At 35.8% G+C, this 23,633-nt stretch overlaps 1 protein-coding gene across 11 annotated transcripts in view; it reads right to left on the reverse strand.

Annotated features, from left to right (window-relative positions):
* QKI (QKI, KH domain containing RNA binding) overlaps positions 1-23,633 on the reverse strand; it is a 156,654-nt gene that overhangs the window by 115,033 nt on the left and 17,988 nt on the right. For all 11 annotated transcript variants that reach the window (XR_001874555.1, XR_001874557.1, XR_001874556.1 and 8 more), the window contains exon 2: positions 2,120-2,262. Coding sequence is in view for 8 of the 11 variants with exons in the window: in XM_017813676.1 (XP_017669165.1) it covers positions 2,120-2,262 (143 nt within the window). In the remaining 3 variants the exon portion in view is untranslated. The remainder of the gene's footprint in view (positions 1-2,119; positions 2,263-23,633) is intronic.

Here is a 23,633-nt window from a genome sequence, read left to right on the forward strand (position 1 = left end):
GAGTTTGTTGTTTGTTGTTTTTTTTTTTTTAAACTAGTTAGAATCACTGTACTCCAGACCTTCTGAATGCCATGCTAGCCTGAATTCAAAGCAGGTCACTTGATTTCTAACTTGCAGAAAGATCTTAGAAAGGGCCTCCATACAAAAATCACAGCTGCTTTTTTTTTTTTTTTTTTTTTTTTATGTAGTGGTATATTCTAGTTCATTAACCAATTACTGAGGCTGTACAGATCCCATTCCAAGTAGCTAAAAACAAATACAGACAACATGTACACAAGCAGGAGCACAGAGAGAACAATGGGCTTGGCTCCCCAATGGAGCTGCATGGTTTCTAGCATACATTTCACATCATTTCGTAAGAAGCAACTACTTTTTATTCCAGGTCACATGTATACAAATCACAAGCTTCTCCAACTTCTGAATGTATGAGAGTTTATTAAAATAAACTAGTGAACTCCTCAAGGACTTTCTTCTGAAGGCACACAAAGAGCTAGTTGAAGTAACCTGAAGTTACACAAGTGCTTTCACAGTAACTTTCCTGCTTATTTACATTATATTTGATAATTAACTGACAGTGAAGAGCTAAGGTACTAAACCTCTGACTTCTAGAACAGCAGTTTAACAATAATAGTTATGGGAAATCCAATATCTTTTTTCTTACTCGTGGTCCTCGTACAGCAAGCATCAACTACAACAAATAACTAAGGCAACTCTTCACAAAGAGTGCATTGTCAAGTTATGAAACCAAGATTTCAATTACTAAGCAATGCTTTAAAAAGCCACTAAGTAGTATAACTCTAAGATATATGCAGGTATCGAGGCCCAGAGCTACTTACATGGCTTTATGGAATTGCATAGCATAGTTCTCTCAAAAATCTGTAATTCCAAGGAGTTTCAAAAGAATCAGTGTTTTTAGTATGGGGGTATGTATGCATGTACATATATGTATATAGATACACATGTTTAATTTGGGAGAAAAATGCAATGGAACGGGAGAGAGATGTCCTTACTGCCACTACAAATTCTCTGAATGCTTTTCCCACTAGAGGCACTTTAACTCCAAAGCAAAACAACTTTGTGAAAACTGAAAAGGGAGAAGAGACATTTGCCTAAATATTCTGTCCTGAATAATGACTTGCACTTAACTTTCTTAATGGAGCACAATCAGGTTTAATTTAGAGGTCTGTATGTTGTAAGCAGCACTGAAATAATAAAAACTCAATTTGGAGAGCTTAATTTAATTAACCGCACAAAGAAAAGCCACAGAAATACACAAGTGTTACTTCCATTTTTTTCTGTTCTGTACTTTCTTCCCCTTTATACCACATCAGTGTGCAAATGCCTTACTTGAACCCCGCACTCCTCCATTGCAACAGAACCTTTAAGTTCTACTGGAGAAGAATAACACAATTTCTTATTTTGTCAGTGATCAATGACAGTAGTAGTAGTTGGGTAGTTGGGGTAGATTTTGACAGGACTGTTTTTCCCAAGTAGTTTGAAACCATTCAGACTAGAGAAGCTCAAAACAATTCTTCTAGTTAAAATGAAACTATTCTCCCTCAGAAGGTAAGTGTACAATAGAACTGAACACTTAACGGAGAACAGAACATGGCAGGCAAGCAACAAGCTTTGCTTAAGCAGGGCGGGGGAAAGAAGGAAGACAGGACAACCAAGCCTAAGATAAAGACACTTCTATATGCAACAAAACTGGTTACACAGGTATGGGACAAACAGTAATTGAGACTAAGTACTGTCTCCAAAAGGTCTCTAAATGGGCCTCTAAGCATTCTCCAACTGACTTTTAGAGACACACCAAGAGGAAAAAACAGCTTCCCAAGAACTACTTTCCTCATAAAATTCACTACACAGTGTCTCAGGACAGACAGCAGTGAATGAAAAAGAAAATTCAGATCTATGGCTTAGTAATCCATACTAGTTTGCTGTTTAACACAACCTTCTTCCCCTCACTGCAAATCAAGCCAAGTGGAATATACACTGATTCCCTAAGAAGTTTCCAAAGCAACCTGGTGTGATCCAAGGGTAGCATCACATGAAACTTACACTTAAAGACGACCACAAGGATCAAAAAATAATTTAGGGACTAAAAAGATATACTTACATCTGGATATTCTTTTACAGGCACATATAGTTTCTCTTGTAACTGTACAATAGGTCCCACAGCATCTGGTAATTCTGCACTTCTCTTCTCCGTACTACCATTTAATGTGTCGTTATACATGTCTTTCCGTACTCTGCTAATTTCTGTGGGGGGAAAAACGCATATTAGGCATCAAATACAGTAACAGATTATGATCTAGCATGACAGTCTTCTCTTTCTATTATTTCCCAAATCTTAATACCATTTTCTTCTTCTCCTCATGAACATCACAGTAGCTGAAAAATCTACTCTTTTTTTTTAATCTTTTCTGTTTTGTTTGGGGTTTTTTGGTTGTTTTTTTTTAGTTTTTTGTTAAAATTTCAGCACCCAGCTTAAATGTCTTTCATATCTGTAAATTCACCATCTAGTCATTCTGTTTATGGAATTCAGCTATTAAAGTAAAAATTACGTGCAGCTCTTTAGAACACTTACAGGATGTATAAAAACAGTTCTTTTATGTATTTTTTTATAATTAAGCACGCAGAAAGGAAAACAAAATTTACAAATCTCTATCTAACATTAAAAAAATAATAGAAAAATGCATCTATACAGTACTTTTTGCTAGTTATGGGATTAACTACAGCATTTGGATATTAAAGGGTGCATCTTTCAGCAATGAGAAACAGGATAACTCAAAGGTGCAGCTACTGAGCACACAGTAAATACGACCATAAACTCGTAAATATTGTTTTACTGACTACCCCTAGCAAGATAATGAAAAAATGAAGACAAATGCAGTATCGGCGTCCTGGGCAATCTCTATATACACCCACAAGTCGTGCTACTTCGTTTCAAAGTAATGAAAAACTTCTCAACAGCACGAGAGAATGTCAAAGGTGGACTAGTAAGTACTGTTTATACCATTTACACCTGTATTACTCACACCTTGAAGTATTTTCTTGAAAGATGTAGTTCAGAAGTTATAAACAAGGCAGTTAAAAAAGAATAATTTGATTCAAATCTAGGTTATTGTCACTAAACTATAATAATCTGAGAATGGCCATAAAGCTTTCACTTGTTTGACCAAAAAACACATTTAACAAGAGGTTACATTTTATTTCTAAAACTGTTAAACTGGTATCTAAATTGCTGCTGTAAGGATAAAAAAAATCCCACATTTCAAAACGTATGGAATCCCAATTAGTAAAAAATGTTCTCAATGAGTTTATTTTGATATCCCTGCAGAATTGCTTAAAATTACTGAATTAAACAAGTTTCAAACCTAAAAACTAACATTTAAACAGGACTGTTCCCTAAACATTAAGACTTATGATAGCATAGGCTGTAAAGTAAAACCAGGTATCAGTAACTCCAGTCTTTTCCTTACAATTGTTACAACTGCTTTCAAAACCTTCAGAATTAACATGACATCAAAATCAGAAATCTTATGTTTTCATCTAAACAAAGGAAGCCACAGAAAGAAGAAGTAACTTGAAATTCTAGCAGCAGACAGGAGATTCATATAACCTCTGTTTCATAATCAGTTTCTTCTCTGGCAAATGATTAACAGCTGAGATTTCACCACTTGAAAAGCTGTGGGATGGGGAGAATGTCAGAAACAAAATATCTCTGAAACGCATATTCAAGAACAAGTTGCTTCTTCACTGGAAACTGACATAATCATGTACACTGTATCACGATTTGGTAGTTAACACCTGCTTAGAATGGAAAACCAGAAATTTCATCATCATATAATCATAGCTCAAGGAAAAAACCCTCATCTCCTTCTATACTGATAATTTTGGCAACGAGCACAAATTCCTCAGAACTACAAGCAGTATTTATACTGGCTTCAGTATATAAAGAAATTCTTTAGCACATCTCTTTGAACAAATATGATTATCTTCTGGCAGACTCTGTTTCCTTTTCATTCTCTTCAGATTTTCCATTAATTTACACTACATTGAAACAAGCTAGGCAGTCTGCAGAAGTACTGAAGCATAAGTAGCAGCATGGTCATTTTTATTTCCATTTGGCAGCTACTGAGTAGCTGTACTGAAAATTTCCTTTTGAAATATATCTTTCATACAGAACATAATCACTAACATTAGATATCCTAGTTTTCAGAGGAGAAAACGAACATTTATTTTAATCTTTCTCTTGCAAACAATCCTATGTCACATTCGTGACACTTTAAAGTCAAACGCTGAGAACACACATAGATAGCATGATAAGCTGACTTGAGGACTACTGCTCAGTTTTGGCTGGTGTGAAACCTAAGCTATCTATCATGCCTAAAACTTTATAGAGAATGAAGACACCTATCGACTCAAGGTCTTTACTCCGCTACAGGATCAGACACCTGAAATCTAGTTTTCTTTGCATGTATAGGTTCTTATTTTCTCTACATTCAAGCCAGTGGTAAAGGCGACAAACATCAGGACAGGGACAGTCAGTCACATCAACTCAGCAGTATCACTGACTCTTTAAGTGCTACCATTTCTTCTGCTTCTTAGCATTTTATCTTCTTTATTGCCTTAGATACTTTCCCTAAGACCTCAGAAGAAACATCAGAAGGAAAAGATGAAATAACAAGCATGTATTCCCAGTTTTCTTTAACTTCTGATTAGGCCTACAAACTCCCTTTCTCTGTAACACATTATCTAGGAGCCACTCTTTTCATTTATGTGGTATTTGGCAAAACTGAAGGACTACTGCTTAAATAACAAAATAATTAGATCAAATCTCCAGTTCACCCATTCTCTCTCACTTCTAACTATGGATAGAACACAACTTACCTTCCTTCCTAACATATTAGTGCAGCTGACTACAAGCATTGTCCCAAATACACAACTCCTGAAATTAGTTATCTGCTTGATATGCCTCCTGGGATTTTTCAGATTCTGCTGAATCATTTTATACATCTTCAAGAATACTTTTTTCCCCCTTTTATGACTAACAGTCGCTTCCTCACCTGCCTCTTATTTAATCACATCTCTGGTATCTCCACAAGACTCCATACGATGTATTGAATTTTGATGACATAATCTTTCCTTTTACAGTCCCCATTACATCCAATTCAAGCTTCTAGTCTCCTGAGTACCTTGCAACTTTGCCACTCGCTTTAGGCAGATACAAGTATCTAAAGAATTATTCAGCACCTCCCTGAAGTTCATCAGGAGGGAATAAGGTTCCAAAAGCCTCACCTGCATCATGTTAGAAAAGATAAAAGCTCTGCTCTCTCTTAAGCTCTAGCAAGCACCTGTTTTATTCTGTTCTGAAATATTTTCAACTACTTAAAAAGCTGAGTAATGCAAAAGTAGGATCCTCAAAACACACTTTCTTATTTTTTAGCATTGAATTCAGATATCATTTTTTTTTTTAAAAACCACTAGACGAACTGAAGCAAACAGTTTTTTATTTAGATTTATTTAACATTTCTTACACACTACCAAGTAGGTCTTCCCTTGCCCAAAAGCTTCTTTGGCATGTCTCTCATGAAATCACTCTTCTCAAGTTCATTGGCAAGACTTTAGCTTCTTCACATTTACAATTCTTTACAGATTCTTCAATCTCACAGGAAGCCAACTGATTTAAAAGTAAGGAAAGCTTTATTTTCAAAGTGAACATCTAACTAAAATTCCAGCTACTTTACCTCTATCTTAACACTGCAGTGGTAATTATGTTGTATAACACCCTAGGGATTTAAAACAGAGTTAGCAAGGAGAGATAATTATAATAGTAGATACGGCTAAAAAAAAAAAAAAAAAAGCATACAGCAGCTTCACCATACCTCTAAAACCTGTGAGTTCTGCAAATGCAGTAATAGGTTTCCTTTCAGAAGATCTAACTACCCATCTCTACTGTAGGTAGAAGTAGAAACTCACACGAAGAATTTCAAAGTCCCCATTATTCACCTTTAACAATACCCTCCTCTGTACATTTTAAGTAGTAAGTTTAGCCGTAAATGACAAATTTGTCTTGCTCACAGCAGGGTAGTGGAGCAATAGACTCAAAGAAGGACAAACTGATGTCAATACATTTATCTTGTTTCACCTTTAATATGCCATTACATAGTCAGCCATGGTAGCAAAGACATGCATTCTGGTCCGGAGGACGTTTTCCTTCCTCTATCCCTGAAAACTATACAACTAATGTAATCTTTTGTTTCCTTCATATACAGAGCATATTTTTCCATCTCTCTACCTAAGATATGACCTGAAGCAGGACATACTGTTTCTACTGTCTACATCTGTCTGTAGATACGTACTTTTTTGATTTCTTCATGAAACTTAATGAGAAAGTGTTCCTCCCTGTTGAGCACGTGGAAGACAGCGTTCCTATGAGTGTCTGTCATCACATTAAAAAACCATTAAGAAGTTACTCCTTTTCAGCTGTCAATTATTCCCTAAGAGGAAGTAAGACTCTGCACGTGTGTTTAAGACTGCTGGATTGAAACGTAAAATGGGTTTACATAAACCATCCAGGAAGAATATTCAAAGTAGGAAATCACTGAAAAGGTTCAAATCCTTCCTCTCCCACCACTTTGCAAACCACCTTCATCCCCAGTGACCACAGCTTTACTATTTCTCACCACGAAGGCTTCTTCTAAATTATACAGCTTTATCTTTTGGAAGAGCAGCAGACGTAGTTCTCACTGCAATTTAAGCTAGAACTAAGAGTTTGAAGAACTGAAACAAATCTTCTGATGTTAACGATTTGTTCCAAATTAGCTACATCCGTTTAAACAGAGTTAAACTGTCACCACTCTCAGCTGACGTTTCTCTCCTAAGTCTAAGACAATATTGAGCCATCACTGCACACAAAACTTAATTCTTGAAACCAAAGGAAATAAGACACGTTTCCCTGCCACAGAAGAGACCCTTAGCTATCATTCATGATTTTTACAACATGCAGCACATGAGGGTGGGACAAACCAATGGCCAAAATCAGCACGAGATTCAGTGCAAATCAAAACACTAACCATCTTTTAACACCCGTAGACATGCTTCCTTAATGAAGGGAAGCACCACCCTTTCAAAGACTCTCATGTACAAAGTAGTTTCTATATAAAAAAATAATAAAGTTAGGAGCAAATTTTTTAAGCTAAAAGTTTAAGAGTTATGGTAAGAAAAACAGTTACGTTCATATAGCTAAAGGCCGACACGGTACTTGGATCTCAGTGATGCATAGAACATTCAGTTTCAGTTTTCTACTTTCTCACAGAAATCAAGTTATGCCCAAAATACCAATGACACCAAAATTTTTACACAAAGCCTAATTTTACATATTTTGACAGGAAAAAGTAATTTTTTTTTCCTCACAGACTATGGCACTAAAATAAGGTGTAAACACTGCCTTCAGTATTTTCACAATAGTTTTTTGCAAAAAGTGAAAAATTCTGACAACAATCTATGAGAGACAACTTTATTGAGTCCATTCAATTCATGAGATTAGAATGCATTGTGCTGAGGGGGCAGGTAGGGAAATAACTGATTCAAGTCCTTTGCAGTCTTTACTACTTCGCAGTTTAAATGGAACAAAATGTGTTCAGTAAGTTAATATTTTTATTGCACACAACTGCTGCTAGATCATCAATTTAAGCATTTAAGAGTTAATTTTAAGGAATAAAATATATTTTTTCGAATTCTTCTGTAATCAGAAAGGTCCTCCAACTAGTAAACAAAGGTTACAAACATTCTAACATATAAACATATAATTACCACTTCGGAAGATCCAAATCCATTGAATATGAATCCAAAATTTATACAGGCAAACTATTCCATTTTCCATTAAAGCATTACCCATCAATTAGACAACTGCAACTAGATACCAGTTCATTTTATATAATACACAGTGCTTCAAACAGCACCCAACAACACTGTAAACAATATGGAAAATATAACTAAGAATGGAGAGAAAAAGCAGAAAATGTATATAACTATTACATTCTGCTCTTACTGAAAAATCTCTGAAGACAAGTGAATTATAACTTCTCTTGAAAGCGTTCTGAAGGCTAGTGCAGAGCATGTACTGTAACTACAAGATGAGCAGTGTACTAATGTTCACCCTCTGCACAAAAAGAACCTTGTTGACACAGCACATACCAAACTTTATTATAAAAAATTAAAAGAGAAAACAAAGTAACATCACACCATTAATGCACTAGATCAATAAGCACTATCTCTTAGAAGAAATGAAAAAGAATGTCAAAGTTCTGTACATCACCACTGAGAATATGGCAGTGTCACCCAACAAAAAAAAGAGTGTTTGCATTTCAAATTTCAATTCACTTTTTTAATGCCCTGGAAAAACTACAGGTTCTTCTCCTTTGCTTCTCTGAGCCCAATCTAGTGGTACACCTCCAATGATTAAACTGTCAGTCCAGTGATAAGTGGGCAGCACTTTCAGCAATTTGTCAGCACTCTTGGTGTCAAAATTCAGTAATTTCTTTTTGCAAGAAGAGCCTGTAAAACTCCTTTTGTGGCAATTGTAAGGTTTGCATCAAACTGACTTCAAATCCAAATAGAGCACACTCATCTGTTCTCTTTGTATAAATGTCAACAGAAAGCTTTTAAGTGCTTTATTATTGGTGGAACATTGCAACTCGTGTGTTTTCTAATCTAGCAGCTTTAGTATGCTTACTTGGCAAAGAAATAGCTGGTTTTATTCATCACAATTTTAACAGTCTTCACAGTTAATACCAGTGCTGTTTGCTACTATTGCTGATGCAGCAGAAATAGCAATGCTAGCAAAAAAACAAGTCATTTTTAATATTGTGCCACATGGACCTGTACCCGCATGCATCATCAATATACAGTCTAAAATGCTGGCAAGTATTTACACCTCCCACCCCGATATTAATCGGTGAAATGCCCGAGCATCAGATAAACAAGATTCATAGCATCTTTCCTTCAGAAATCAATACAGAGTAGAGAAAAAAAATAAATTTTAGACTTAGGATCAAGCATCAAAGCTGATAAAACAGACTTCTGACAATTTTGGTTTAAAGCATGACCTTGAACTCTGACATAATTAACTGGCAAATTTAAAAGTCATGCATCTGTTTCCACTCACTAAAACTGGCATTTATGTTATTTAACATTATGACACGTCTCAACGGCCAGAGCAGGTCTGATAAAAAGTCCATCAACTCTTCATTACAGCTGACAGTGGCAATTTGCATTTGCTTAGAAAAATAATATAAATAAGATTAAATACACTCTCACTTTCTTGGTAAGCTCAAAAAACTGTACATTTAAGATTAAGTTCCGGTATGTGTCTCATCAGATCCCAATCCTATGATCCAAAAACCTAAATATCTTTAACATAAAAATCAGTATAGAAGTTCCCAAGAGGACACCTGAAAGAACTTTTAAGCAGAACTTACTTAGCATATTCAACTAACATAATATTGCAACTGACATAAGCTATCCATCCACATCCAAATGAGTATCTTCATAAAATGGAAGGTTTCTTGAGGTGAGTAATTAGCTGACAGACAGAAAACAGTAAAACTGAACTAAACATTTAAGAGTCAAGGAAAGTGATAGAAAATATTCATATTTGTTAAGTCTCAGCACTAGATCAAACTTACACAATAACTCCAAGTAAATGAACATATACTGTTCTGCTTGTTACAAAATTTTCTTATAACACAGGTTAGATTAACAGCATCAAACTTTTTGAAACATTCACCATTGGTAAAGCCCATGAGCACAGCACAACTGCTGAAGCAGATTTGGTGGTTCACATGTGTACCAGGTTTAATTACTACCCTCACAAAAATCTACTCTAGCTGCCTTTAGCAGCAAGTTGCCCCTAAATACTTACGGAATCACAGAACCAATTAGGTTTGAAAAGCCCTCTGAGATCATCAAGTCTAACCTATGATCCAACACTGTCACGTCAACTAGACCATGGCACTAAGTGCCACATCCAGTCTTTTCTTAAACACCCCCAGGGATGGTGACTCCACTATCTCCCTGGACAGTCCATTCCATGTTTAATCACCCCTTACGTGAAGAAATTTCTCCTAATGTCCAACCTAAACCTCCTCTGATGCAACTTAAGACTATGTCCTCTAATCCTGTCCCTAACTGCCTGGGAGAAATGACAGACCCCCACCTGGCTACAACCTAGTTTCAGGTAGTTGTAGAGAGTAATAAGGTCACCGCTGAGTCTCCTTCAGACTAAACAACCCCAACTCCCTCAGCCACTCCTCATAGTACTTACCCTATAAACCCTTCACCAGCTTTGCAGCCCTTCTCCAGACTCACTCTAGCATCTCAATGTCCTTCATTTGTTACAAGTAGCACAGGTAAATGTACATCAAGCTGCCAAATCTATTCTAAGTTTTGGTTTGTTTGTTGTTCTTTCCACACCCAGTAGCATAAATCAAATGTTTAGCATGTAACCATAATAATAAACAACCTGAATATCTTAGATGTGGGAGAATCTGCAGTAATACAAGTCTGTACAAACTACTCTTCATCAGAAAGGTTAAAGAAAGGAGTCATCTATTCTATGACATTTAAACAACGTTACTTGGTGCTATTTAAACACATCAACTTGACAACATCAGCTCACATAGAACATCTACGGTTTTAGTTCCCCACATGGGTATTTTTTTAAGCAAAAAAATCTGTTACCTCAGTTTACTATCTTTTTTTGAAATTGATCTTCGTGAACAATGTAGATTGACTGGTTTGCAATGGATCTTCTCTACCCAGACACTATCCCATTCTCCCTTCACAAGAGTCAACTGCTGTCAACTTTCCGCAGGTATATTGTGCATATGAAATAAACTGTACTTACGTTGAACAACTGTGAAGTCATGCAATGGGAAGCTCTGCAGTAAAGCCAAAAGAATATTCTCTCAAAAAGTATACTGAGCACTTCAGAAAACAGTAACCTAATTCACATCAGAATCCCATAGATATCAGCACAGAAATCCCATCTACTCTATGCTATTCTGCCAATATGTGCAAGGAGTGCCTAAAAATAAAGGGCAAGACACTATTTTACAACCTTTAAACCAAAACAAACTGATTTAAACAAATTCCTTGCTGAGACCCTCCAAAATGATGAGTTTTGAAGTTTACTGTAGAATGATGGAGTTAACCTAAATTTCATGTTTGCTTATTCTTGGAACTGAGAAATAAAAACTGCTAAAAAAATCTGCTTGAAAACTAAACAGCAACACCATTAGATTCCTCTCTGTATTCAAAGGTGCATCATAAGGTTCATCAATTTCAAAGAGCAACATAAAGTACATGCAGTTATTTTCTCAGTCTTTGGAAAGCACCCACAACGATCCTCTACTGTTAGCAATTAAAAGAAAACATTCATTCCATTGGTTAATGTACTCTGTCTTTTGTATGAAAGGAGGGATTTTTTTTTTTTACTTCCGTGATTACCCAAAAGTAATTACCTATTCACTAACACAGTAATGCTAGTGAGTCTTCTCTCTTTTACTATTTGCTTTAAGGCCAAAGCAAATTTCGCACATTTTAACAATGCAAATCCAATCTGAGAGAACACAAAACTTGATCGCTAATATAAAGTATTTCAGGAACTTTTGGAAAGTGAAAACGCATACGTATCCTCCTGTTTCCTCTGTCGATTTTTCACATAGTTTTTTATGTCTCTGTGTCACAAAACTCAATCTTCAGCAGTTAATGCACACAGTGATTACCCGACATATTAAAAAACGCTATACATCTGGACCATACTTCATGACTTAAAGGGGAGAAAAAATAATTAGTATTATCTGATTAGTTGTGAAGTACTAACATCATGCATTCTTTACTAAAAAAGATATATACTATACTACTATTGAGATGCTGATGAAAACACTTTAAAAACAAGGATTTGGGCACTATAGTTTTTCTGTCTGTGACATCTAAAAAACCTGATTATTGGTTATCAGCTGAGGAATTTACCTAATACTTTAAGATACAAAACACCAAAATCTGAGAAAGCAAGCATACCTAGTGATAATCAAGTGACTTAGCTATTAAGTGAACATTTCTAGTTCTAACCTACTAATATATCAACACAAGGGTATTCCAGTACTTGTAAGCAATGTCTCTCTCTGTATATGAAGTACAATTTCCTAAGAGGCCCACCTGACAACTTTCATCACTTCAGCTGGAACCTAATCCATTTGAATGGGACTGACTAGTTCCTCTCATTCCCAATTTACTTTTTCTTAGCTGATCACACACAACAGTAATACAATCCCACTTTTATACACACTGCTCCCCATCACACGGTATTGTTTTAAATGCTGCCCTACCCAGGCTCTGTCAGCATTTTATTTGCGAGACTAAGAAAGCAACCCTTTTTGGTTGACAAGTACCAGCACTGACAAGTTAGTCATCTACGACATTATAAACGTTAACTCTTGCACTGCTCTGACAATAATTACATTATGAAGATGCACTGTGCAACTTTAAGTATTAGGAGACTCCCCAATGTTAGGCACTACATAAAGATCTCTACCAAATACATAACCAACACTGTAGCTTAAGAAATTTGACAACACAGCTGACCAAGCTACAGCCCTAAATTAAGCATTATCCACCTGTGTGACAAGATTATACACATTCAATATATCTTTTAGTTTATATTTATTAAGTTACAAAGCTTAATTAGCAGACATCGGTTCTTACTATAGCAGTAGTTAAATATTCCTGCACGTCATGAACTGATAGACTTATCCATTACACCGCTGGTGAACTAGTATTTTGCTTTAGTAAGCAAAGAAGACTTCAAAGGAGATGGCCATCAAATCGGGTTATTATTTAGATTTTCAAAACAGGTAACTTTGATGAAGTAATGGAACTTGTTAGCAAAATCATCTGAACATAAGAGGTCAAATACAAATGTTAGAAAGGAAAAAAAATGAAAATCCTGAGTTGAAAGCACAGTAACCAAACGTACTCATGCCAGAAAACACTCCAAAATTTAATTCTGGAATAAATATTTCAGCTAGACACATTAGTCCATTTTTATTATTAAGCCAAATTTCAAACATGTTGAAGAATTTAAAAAATTGTATGAAAGCCTGTAAAGCATATGACAGGTTTACCACAGATAGACAGTGCTAGACTAACACAGTAACTGTAAGAGCGCTCAAGGAAACAGAGCAATGCTCAGTTGAGTTTCCCATGCAATCCTCTACATGGAATTTAACTAAAGAAATTTGGTTAAAACATGGTAGGGAGGTTGGAACTAGATGATCTTTAAGGTCCCTTCCAATCAAAACAATTCTGTGATTCCATGAAATGGGGACTCCTAGAAAAGCTCTTCAAGGTATAAGCTAAAACAAAGTGACAATAGCTGGGCTAAAAGTAGAACTAATTAAAAGGAGGTTAACCAAAGGTGATGAAAAAACCTCATAAAGGGTGGACTGAATAATCTCTAAAAATTAATTAGTGAAGAGGAATCTCACTCTAAACTGTTAATGCTACAAAACAAGGAGGTTCCCCCAGCAATAAAAAGTCTTCTGTATGACACTGATGGGACGCAAAACCCATTATCAATCACACACTGACCAGGAGGGACACGAAGCAGTGACAGCAGTAAAGGAAAAAATATCTTGATTCGGTTGTATAGTATTTTCAATAAAGAACTGAAAAAATTGCATGAGCAACTCTTAAAATGCTGCATATAATTTCAGTCATCCTCATTTAGAAAAAAATATAGAAAATATTAAAGTATATTCACATCATGTAAAAATGGACAGCCACTCATAGGAAAAAAAAAAGAAAAGAGCAGTTTGCTCATTATCAATACACTGAGGAGTGTCACCAGAGTTACAAGGACAACATGTGTAGTAAAATTAAATAGATTTTAGCTGCCCACAAGTACAACAGTAATAAAAATTCTGAATTTGAGACACATGATTTTGGAAGAACACACCACAGGGAATTCTCTTATCTGGGGAAAAAAATTAAATCAAACATGATCTGTTTTCAGATAATATAAATTATACATAGCTTGGGATATGATTTCCTTACCAAGACAGGTAAGGAAATCAAAACAAATTAGGGCACACACCAAAAATAATTCTGTATGCACGTGGTTTATCAAACAGCTCTATGACCCACGCCTACCCACAGCAAGATTAAGGTTTTTATTTCAAGCACCAGACTTAAAAAGAACCTATTAAAATTGCTACATATGTTAACAATTTTACCTTACAGAAAATTGTAATTTATTATACAAACACAAATGGTGACAAAAACTTATATATGAGAAATATAGCTAGCAAAAAATTTTGTAACATCATTAAGGCATTGAAAGAATTTTAAAAATGCTTGTATTTATGCTAGGTGGCATCTACAGAAAACAGCATTACTTAAAAACTGTCACTGAGTTTCTCTATTACAACTGTTAAACAACTTCAATATCGCATTGACATGATTAAGACAACCAGTCAGTTTTGAAAAGCTGGTAATTTTTCATCAACCTAGGGAAAAAAGAAGTGTGCTTGAATTCACCGCAAATACATTCACCTGAGTAATCTTCTAAAAGATAAATGTACCTATGTAAACATGGTTCTCCAGGGTGGTGAAACCTGGCAACAACTAAACTAAATCTTACATGATTGAGACCTAACTTCAAGGTTAAAAAAATAGGCTGTTGATAATTGCAATTTTTAGTAAAGCTGAGTATTTTTTCAGACTTGAACATAAGTTAAAATGAAGAGACATGTTAGTATACTAATCTTACGGTTATCCATCCTTTTGTACTGTGCATTAGTTCAGCCATCTGACTCAACACATTACCAACCAGCAGGAAATCAGCAAGGCAACTAACTCTTTCTAAACATGCACAGCCAGCAAAACTTTAGAGAATCAACTACTGCTACTACCATCACCCTCTGACAAAATGAGAAATAAGAACACTGCTACTTAGGTTTCTTTTACTACAATTAAATGTACTAACAGTTATTTGTCCTAATTTATTTATTTTTATTCCACATAGTGAATGGAATGTTTAATTTAATTTGCAGTTGAGTATGTTAAAATCTATTTAGACCACCTTTAAAGTTTCGTTTCTGTCAAAAAAAAAAAGTTTTATACTATGACAAAATCCCATTGACTATTAGAGGTATAGGTAGATTCACAATTCTTTTTGCTCCTTTACATGATAAAGATACCTACCCACTTTTCAAAAGCTAGGGTACTACCTACTCTATTAGGCAGATTCTCATTTCCACAACCACAGGACCATGCTTGGTTCCCTCAACCATAACAGAGCTTTCACTCAGAATAATGAGACTGTAGGTGACTTGCCTACTATATAAACAGAAGTAAGTATTTGGTTAGTGATAGTACTCTAGAAGTACTATTTCTAGAAGTAATCAGAATAAAACAGATTAGGTCAGGCTTTCTAATCAACAATATTTTTCGTTTTACAAAAAGTATTTGATTTGCATATAACACCAGTTCCCCATTAGGCATATCTGCCTTGACAGTGAGGTAGCCACAGTCAAAACTGTCCTCAGAGTATTTTGGTCAGTGAGAGTCAAAACTACCTTGAAGGATATCTTTCCAAGGGTACACAGGTAACTTAAGCCCTCTGCCATGACATTCCAAGTGCCACAGTTATGTACACTGATAACAGCAATCAACTAAAACCTAATAAAACAAAACCACAGCCTTTCCTCAAAAAACATCAATTGCACTCTCTTCAGGAACATGAAGAGGTTACTACTTCTTGATAAACTACCACTAATTTTTTTAGAGTTGCACAATGTAACTATCCTGAGAACTATGACAATATTATCATATACTCTTGGTTCCAAAATACATAGCAAAAATGCCATTATTAATTGAAATAATTCTTCACATTTCTAATCCTCAATTACAATTACAAGTCAGTAACAATAATTATTACTACTACTGGATATTTAGGCCCTGCCTTGAGACACCACACCAATCACTCTCAACAATAACTGCAATGCTTCTTTCCATATACATTAATATACAGTATCTTGGTCTATAACTTATGTCTTTAAGTTAATATTTTCTTGTTCAACACCAAGAGGCATTTTCTAAAAAGTCTGAGGAATCCCACTTTTCGGGGAAATAGACCTTTATGAACAATTCCATTAAACACTATAAAGAAATCAAAGATGTGATTTTTTTTCCTATGATATTTAAGACAACTGATTCTAGAAAACATATCCCAAACTGAAATACTTGTTAAAACACTCAGTGCACATGTTTAACATTTAAGATGAAAGTTGAATACACTTCGAGCATGTTTTGGTGTACTTTACCAAAAAAGAAAACATGACCTGACAATGTTTTAATGGCATGTCCTAGTTACAGGACATATAACTTCGAGGCAGGGGAGCTTTCTTTTTCTTCACACCAATGACTCGGTGGTGATAATTCCCTTCGGGAAAGGCATTAACACCTTCAACGCAGCCTGAGGGGTCATCTCTGCTAATGGGCCACCTTGGACTGGCATAATAGGCAGCTGCAATGACCTAGACCATCCAAGATTCCAAAAATATCCCACAACTCACAGAGTTAAATCACTCATTGTGAAACTCCCCACCCTGTGGGAGGTACTGTGCTTTGCCACTTGAACCTGAGCATATATATAATCTTTGGGGTTTGGGACTTCTGGTACCATTCATCAGATCCAGAGGAGGACCAGAACTTCAACAGGATTGCAACTGCCACTCTTGACAAGACTGTGTTCATCATCTGGATCAACAGGTTCCCTTTCCTTTTACTTTGCACCCAGAGGACCCTGTGGTGCTCAGCACAGGGGCCAATGAACACCGTTCTGTTCTTGTCCCAGGGTGCTGGGTTTTACATCTGTCTTTTGGGGTAAAACAGTTCTTCTCAGTATCACTGTATTTATTGTAATCTTTTTAGTAAATTGTAATCTGTACTCTGACTTGTAATCTCTCTGCAATTGGGTTCATTTCTTCTGCCAATTTACTTTTAAACCAGCACAGGGCGCAACAGTCTGTTTAATAAGCATCCAGACTCTTTATGAAATAAATCTTCTCTATGTAGATGACTTTGGTGGGTTCTTCTCGTTTTTTACAAGATACTTACTTTGAGACAGCAAAAATCCAGCACAACACGCATACACAGCATAACAAGTTCTCAGGTAACTGTGACTGTTTTTCATTAAGTAAAAGTATGATCAGTTTTTCTTCTTCCTTACTTAATAAGCTTGTTATTCTACAAGTCACCTGTGACAGTCACTCAAATCCAGTAGCAAGATGATAGGCCACTGCAAGTCTCACTGAGGCAGCTCTGGTCCTTACTCCTTTAAGGCGGGAGGGGGGGCGGGGGGAGTGAAAAAAAAAACAACCAAACAAAAAAACCTAACACTTCAGATAACTGCTGCCTGAAATTCCCCAATATCAGAAACATCACTCTTCCAAAACAAGCATGTCTGAAAGTTCTCGTCTGTGTGCACCTTACGGATCAGTTATACTGCCACAAAACAACTGTACTCCTATCTGGCAACTTGCTAAATTCAACCAGTCAGTTAGGCTGGCATTTTTCCATTCAAAGACCTCTGCTGCATGAAATAAGGTATTAACTGACAGCAGAAGAAGATACTGTCCAGCAGCAAGGAGGAATGAGACAATTTGCCTCTGGGTTTCACAGATCTTTCCTGACAGCAAAGACATGGCAAGACTCCAAAACTTTGGGTTTACTCCAGGCTCTGGAAAGCAGTTTCCTGTAGCAGACACATACTTTTTGCCTGTTTTCATCATCCCAAACCTTCTCCTACTCCCAAACTGTCTTTTCTCCATACTTGTCACATTTTTTGCCTATGGAAGATACAATTCTTCATTCCTTCAGTTAGTTCTAGTTTACGCCCAACATCCCCTTCTACCTCCACAAACTATGAAGGACGGCTACACCACTAGACTTTTGCCCTAACACTATCTTCCTGTTTAAAACAAACAATTCCTTCTTGAAAGCTGAGACTCGACAAGAAACAAAGCTTTTGCTTACAACATGGGAAACTCAGTCCATTCTCTCAAGCCCATTCCCCAGACCCACAGAAACTAACAGCAGCAGTTACATGGCTTTCTCAGGCTGCAATAAAGCTTGCCTATCCTATAAGATAGTTCAGTAAGAGAAACTTCATGGAAATGCAGCACATTCTCAGCAGGATAATCTTTTTGGACATTTAAGTGCTCAAATGCAAACATGCGATCTATCTCATTTAAACCTAGGCAGACTTCCAGACAAAATGACAAAAGCACTCACTTTAGCAACCTCTCACAGAAAATTTTTCAGGAGTATTTTGTTTTAAAATACTAGGACTTTTTCCCCATGTTCATTCTTGAAAACTTTGTCACTGCTTTAACTGAAGCCTAAACTACACACTTGGCATGAGAAGCTTTAGGTAGTTCTGCAAATTTAATACAACACAAGAGGTCATTTAGTGGAATATGTAATGCAACCTAACCAAAAGCTGTACCAGAGCTATTTAAAATATATATGATAGCATCGCACATTCCTGAGATCATATCTGCAGCTTTGCATTACATAATTCATACACTTCTTCAGAAGCACACCCATACTCTGACTGACTGAAACAGGATTTCAATTTATGCACCAGAAATACTAGGATTACTGGTATCATATTAGCAGTATTTTTCAGTGTGACAGTGTTTGCTAGCCTGCTCACATAGTCACTATTTGAATTTTCTTTCATGGTTTATCTTGAGTATCTAAAGGAAAACCACCTCCTGCCAAAAAAACAAAACACCAAACAACCCACAGAAACATCCCTCCCTACCTTTTCCCCCACCCCTTAAACCACCACCATGCTCTCCACTATGCCAAGATGTATTTCAACTTTAAATACAGAGTATCAAAATGGAACCAAGATGAGGTCTCAACTACACACCAGCTTACACTACTGCTTATACTACTGCTTCCAACATTAATTGCCAGAACTGTATTCTGCCTGAGCAGATGAACCACTGCTCATAAAATCATAGCCATGCACGACTACTAATGGTATATAGCTACGGCTACATTACCAGAGGGGAAATAAAATTTTAACACATACTCTGCTGAGCAGGAGTGGAAAAGTCTCATTTTCTTTCTCCATTTAACATTCAAGACCTGTTTTTACAAACTTTGAGTACAAAAGCAACCCAAACCTGAAACAGCCTTTCAGGCTTTATTTTCTTGTACTTTCTGTCTCTTTCTAACTCTTTCACCCACTCTCACATACTGGCTGCAGGGGGAAACAATCTTTTTTTAAAGTCATCTTAGAAGGATGAAGAAAAAAGCAAAGGCAAATAGGCAATCCCCTCCTGCCACTAGACCTGCAGAGGATCTGGTAAGAGCTTGACTGCTTTCAATTACATTGTGCTGAGGAAAAAAAAAAACAAAAAAAAAACCCAACAAACCACAATGAAACCTGAACAAACGGAAAAAAATCCACAGAAGAGCACAGAAGAGCTTTTTGGAGTCCTCAATCCCTCACTGACACTAAAAACTCATTTCAACGTGATTTTCCTATAGAACATGGAACACTAAAGTGTTCTTTTTAAGTATCAAAAAGCACTCTAGGTAAAGTCTATAAAGCTCCATACAGTGTAGCAAAGAACTAGAAATACAACCAGTAACACTAGTTATAATTACTATTCAAAACAGCCTGGATGCATGCTGAATACATTTCAACTTGACATGAAAAGTTTACATGAGGATGTTCTATTAGTTTCCCTCACTAATGTGATTAGTATTGAATGAAAACATCTTAGTTATTTTATTTTTTCCACTTTGAAAACCAGCAGCGTCAGTATCAACTACTACGATTACTCTAAAAATTAAAAAAAAAAAACCAAAAAAAAAACCAAAAAACATTGAACTGCAAATTGCAGCTGTGCCTTTTAACAGGACACGTGAATACTGGGAGCTCTGCACTCCATTTAGGTAAGTGGCTGGCATGATCCCCCAACTCCTCCTTAAGGAGCAAATTAAAAAATCAATAAAAGAAACCACCACAATATCTCTGAGAATAACCTCTGTCACCTGCAACATCCCTCCTTTAGGTCACTAATAAAATTTAAGTGAAACATGGAGATAGTGCTGACTGCATGATGAAGCATCTGGACTCACAACCACCAGTACTGGGAGGAGATCCTAAAATAAAGTTTTCAGTTGATATCAACATAGAAGTACATTCTGCAATGAAATTAAGAGACCTGTGTATTTAAGCAACCTGCTTTTAACACTTACTAAGACTTTCCCAAATTATTTCAAGACTGTGAATCACATAGCTTGCATTGGAGACATTTATTAAAATTTACTTTGTTTCTGCATTTCAGTAAACTAACTTTTGTCCACTCAGAGAAATATCAGTAATTGGTAAAACTGAGAAGTAAATTCAGTTTCCTACATCTTTCCATTCATTTTCCATTCTTACAAGAAAAGCAACCAAAAGGCAACTCTAATTTTTACAGATTCACACCCCCACCTCAATAAACAAACAGTACTATTAAACAATCTTTTCTTTCTTAGTCTGCTCCTAACACAACTTTTACATCTGGTTAAGAATGTGAAAGATAAAAAAAGGTGAAGGAGGGGAAGATGTTTTTCTTCTTAAAAACATCTCAATGAAATACCAAGAACAAAACTGGACTTCCAAGATTTTCATAAAGATTTCTCAAAAGACATTACTTCTCAATTTAACTCATTTCAGCCCACTATCAGATGCACAGATCATTTCCTTACCTTGGGAATGACTAGATGCTCTATCTAAAAGTCTTCCTTAACGACAAATGCCTAGATATGTATTTACTAGAGACAAACTGAAAATAGAGCTTTACAAATTCAGTCAACAAAGCAAAACAGAATCTAAACTATGAATGGTAAGGCTTCAGTAAATGATACTTATGAAAGCTATTAAATGTTAGAATAGATTGAGACTCTTCAAGAGGACGGCAATACAAAATGCAGCAGATTAAACCCAATGCTATGAAGTAAATACGAAGTAAATTAAGCAGGGGAAAAAAAAGTGCTCTCTTATACACAGTGCTAAGGTTCAAGAGCAACAATTCAGAAAAAAGTCCACACCATTTTGAGTAGCATAACAAAGACATTTAAAAAATAATTAATTTTAGGACCCCTAAAGAAATAGAATAGAAAACAAAAAAAAAATATGGTTAAAATAAAACAAGGGTTACCATTACAGAGTAAGCATGCAGCACAGAACACACAAGTTTAAATAAATAAGAAAATCCAAAGGCACAGACGATCTTCACTGCAGTTTACAACAGCAAGATCTTCTGTACTACGCTCTGTAGAGAATCTCTCACCTTAATCGAAAGAAAAAGCTCTTTCTGAAAGCTTATAAGTATCAATACAGGGAAGCAGAAAAATGAGGTGGAAGTAGGCAGTATAATATATATGGTTACAAGAACAGACCTAGAAAAACCTGTTTAGTGAAAAGATAAAGAAGACAAGATACGTTGAACAGCATAAAGAAAGTAAACCAAGACAATTTCCCTTTTTTAAACTCAAGGTGAAAACCACACTGGATCAAATGAAGGCAGCAAAAGGAAACCCATTTTGATATAATACAGACAATACTGCCAAACTGCAAATGTAACTTCATGTAACTTTAACTGAAGCACGTAAACAGCAACGTAATCACTATTATTGGAAATAGACTATAAGAGCTCTTAAGTGCACCACACACAAAGAAATAGTGACAAGAAGGTAGAATACCCTCCGCTTCCTTGACAGGCATTTCCTCTGTGTTGATCAACACATAAAAACAAAAATCAGTAGGAAAAAATTAACTTGAAAAAAAATCGATTTACACCAGTGTTTGAAGATAACAGAGCATTAATCATACATTGTACTGAGAGTAAAATGTTACTACTGGTAGTTTTTGTTACAACTCATTTTTAAGAGGATATTAAATTCTTTTGGATTTTAGGTTTTATGTTTGTTTGTTTTTAATCCGAAACTTAGCAAAGGTGAATGGCAACAAGAAGGTTAAGTCTACACAGACATTGAACAGTGAAAATAAGGTTAATCATAACCAAATAGAAGAGGCAAAGAACAATCACAGTGAGCTGCTCTCTTTACAGAAAAAGAAAAGCATAGTTAAAAAGACACCACTCACCCCAGAAAAGAATTGCATATCTTGAGAAAGTTGTAAAACATAGATTAAAAAACTGACAATACAAGAAAGTTCACTACCCTGGAGGAAGGAGACTACATATCCCAAATTATACAACAAACTCCAGAAGAAATCAGAAACCTGAACTATTACTCCAAAAAGTCAGGTTTGCTCTATCACTTCTTCCTTTGAAGGGTAAGAGTTACTAATCTTAACAGCACAATGCTGTTAGAAAATGAAGTTCCTTAACATCTCTCACACCATCTCTGCCTCAGTAGGCCAATTCAAGTCATTAACTGAGCAAAAGACTATTCCTACATTTTCTGGTTTGCTTGATTAGCTTTCTTCCAGGTTACTGAGCTGAAACAGATCACTAAAGAATTCATTGAGTGCCACAATTAGCAGTGAGGAAGTAACGGGGACACCTTTCTAAACAAGAAACTACTTTTTGCATCATCAAACTACTGAGTTAGTTCAAAACTATCCTTCATAACTTCTTTCCAAGGTGTACCAGTAACTAAAACAAAATGAGGTCATACAGTTATTTTGAAGTAAACAGGTTGGATATAATCTCTTTTTCTGTTAACTCAGCAAACACATTCCAGTTTCAGCTCTATTCAAGACCCATACTTGGTCTTTCAGAAGGTAACAGAAACATAAGAACAGCAGTCAATGTTATACCAGCTAACTCTGGTTGCCGGTATATATCTTAACTTGTCCACCTGTGGTAAGAGTTCTAAGGAAAAGTTAGTCCCTCATACAACAAAGTATGGAATTCCAGTTACTGGGTTCATTTGAATCTACTACAGTCTTAGAACATTAATATAGCATAAAACAAGATTATAAATGCTACTGCACATTTCTAAAGCAAGTTGGGCCACATTTTTCCTACGACTAGAAAATATAGAAATGTATATAGAAAATATATTCTATAGGAACTTCAATCTATATTTTCTATAGAGAAACAGAAATAATTCAGTATGGTAAAAGACAGTCAAGAAGTTGCCAACCACGCATTTTATTTTGCTACAAGTCTACACTGTAAGCAAAGGAATATGGATTAATTACTCATTAACTACAGATATGGTGTGTGGCAGACTTCCAATAACTACCAAAATAAGGCTCAACTGTTTTCATCACACAGTGACTTAATAATCCTCATGTCTTCTGGTACTACGAATACTACCTATCAGGAAGCTTTACTTTACAAAAAAATAATAATAATTAAAAAATTAAAAATAATAAAACCTATCGGAAAATGGTAACAGATTTGATTTTCTAAAGGGCATAACCAAATCAAGAACAAGAAATGAGCCTCTCTTCTTTCATATACTAACTGAAAAGATTCTTTATGTTGGCCAAGAAATCTGGCCATTTTTTATCTTAG

The sequence above is a fragment of the Lepidothrix coronata genome, unplaced genomic scaffold (genome assembly GCF_001604755.1).
Source record: "Lepidothrix coronata isolate B3197 unplaced genomic scaffold, Lepidothrix_coronata-1.0 Scaffold42, whole genome shotgun sequence".
Classification (NCBI taxonomy): Eukaryota; Metazoa; Chordata; class Aves; order Passeriformes; family Pipridae; genus Lepidothrix; species Lepidothrix coronata.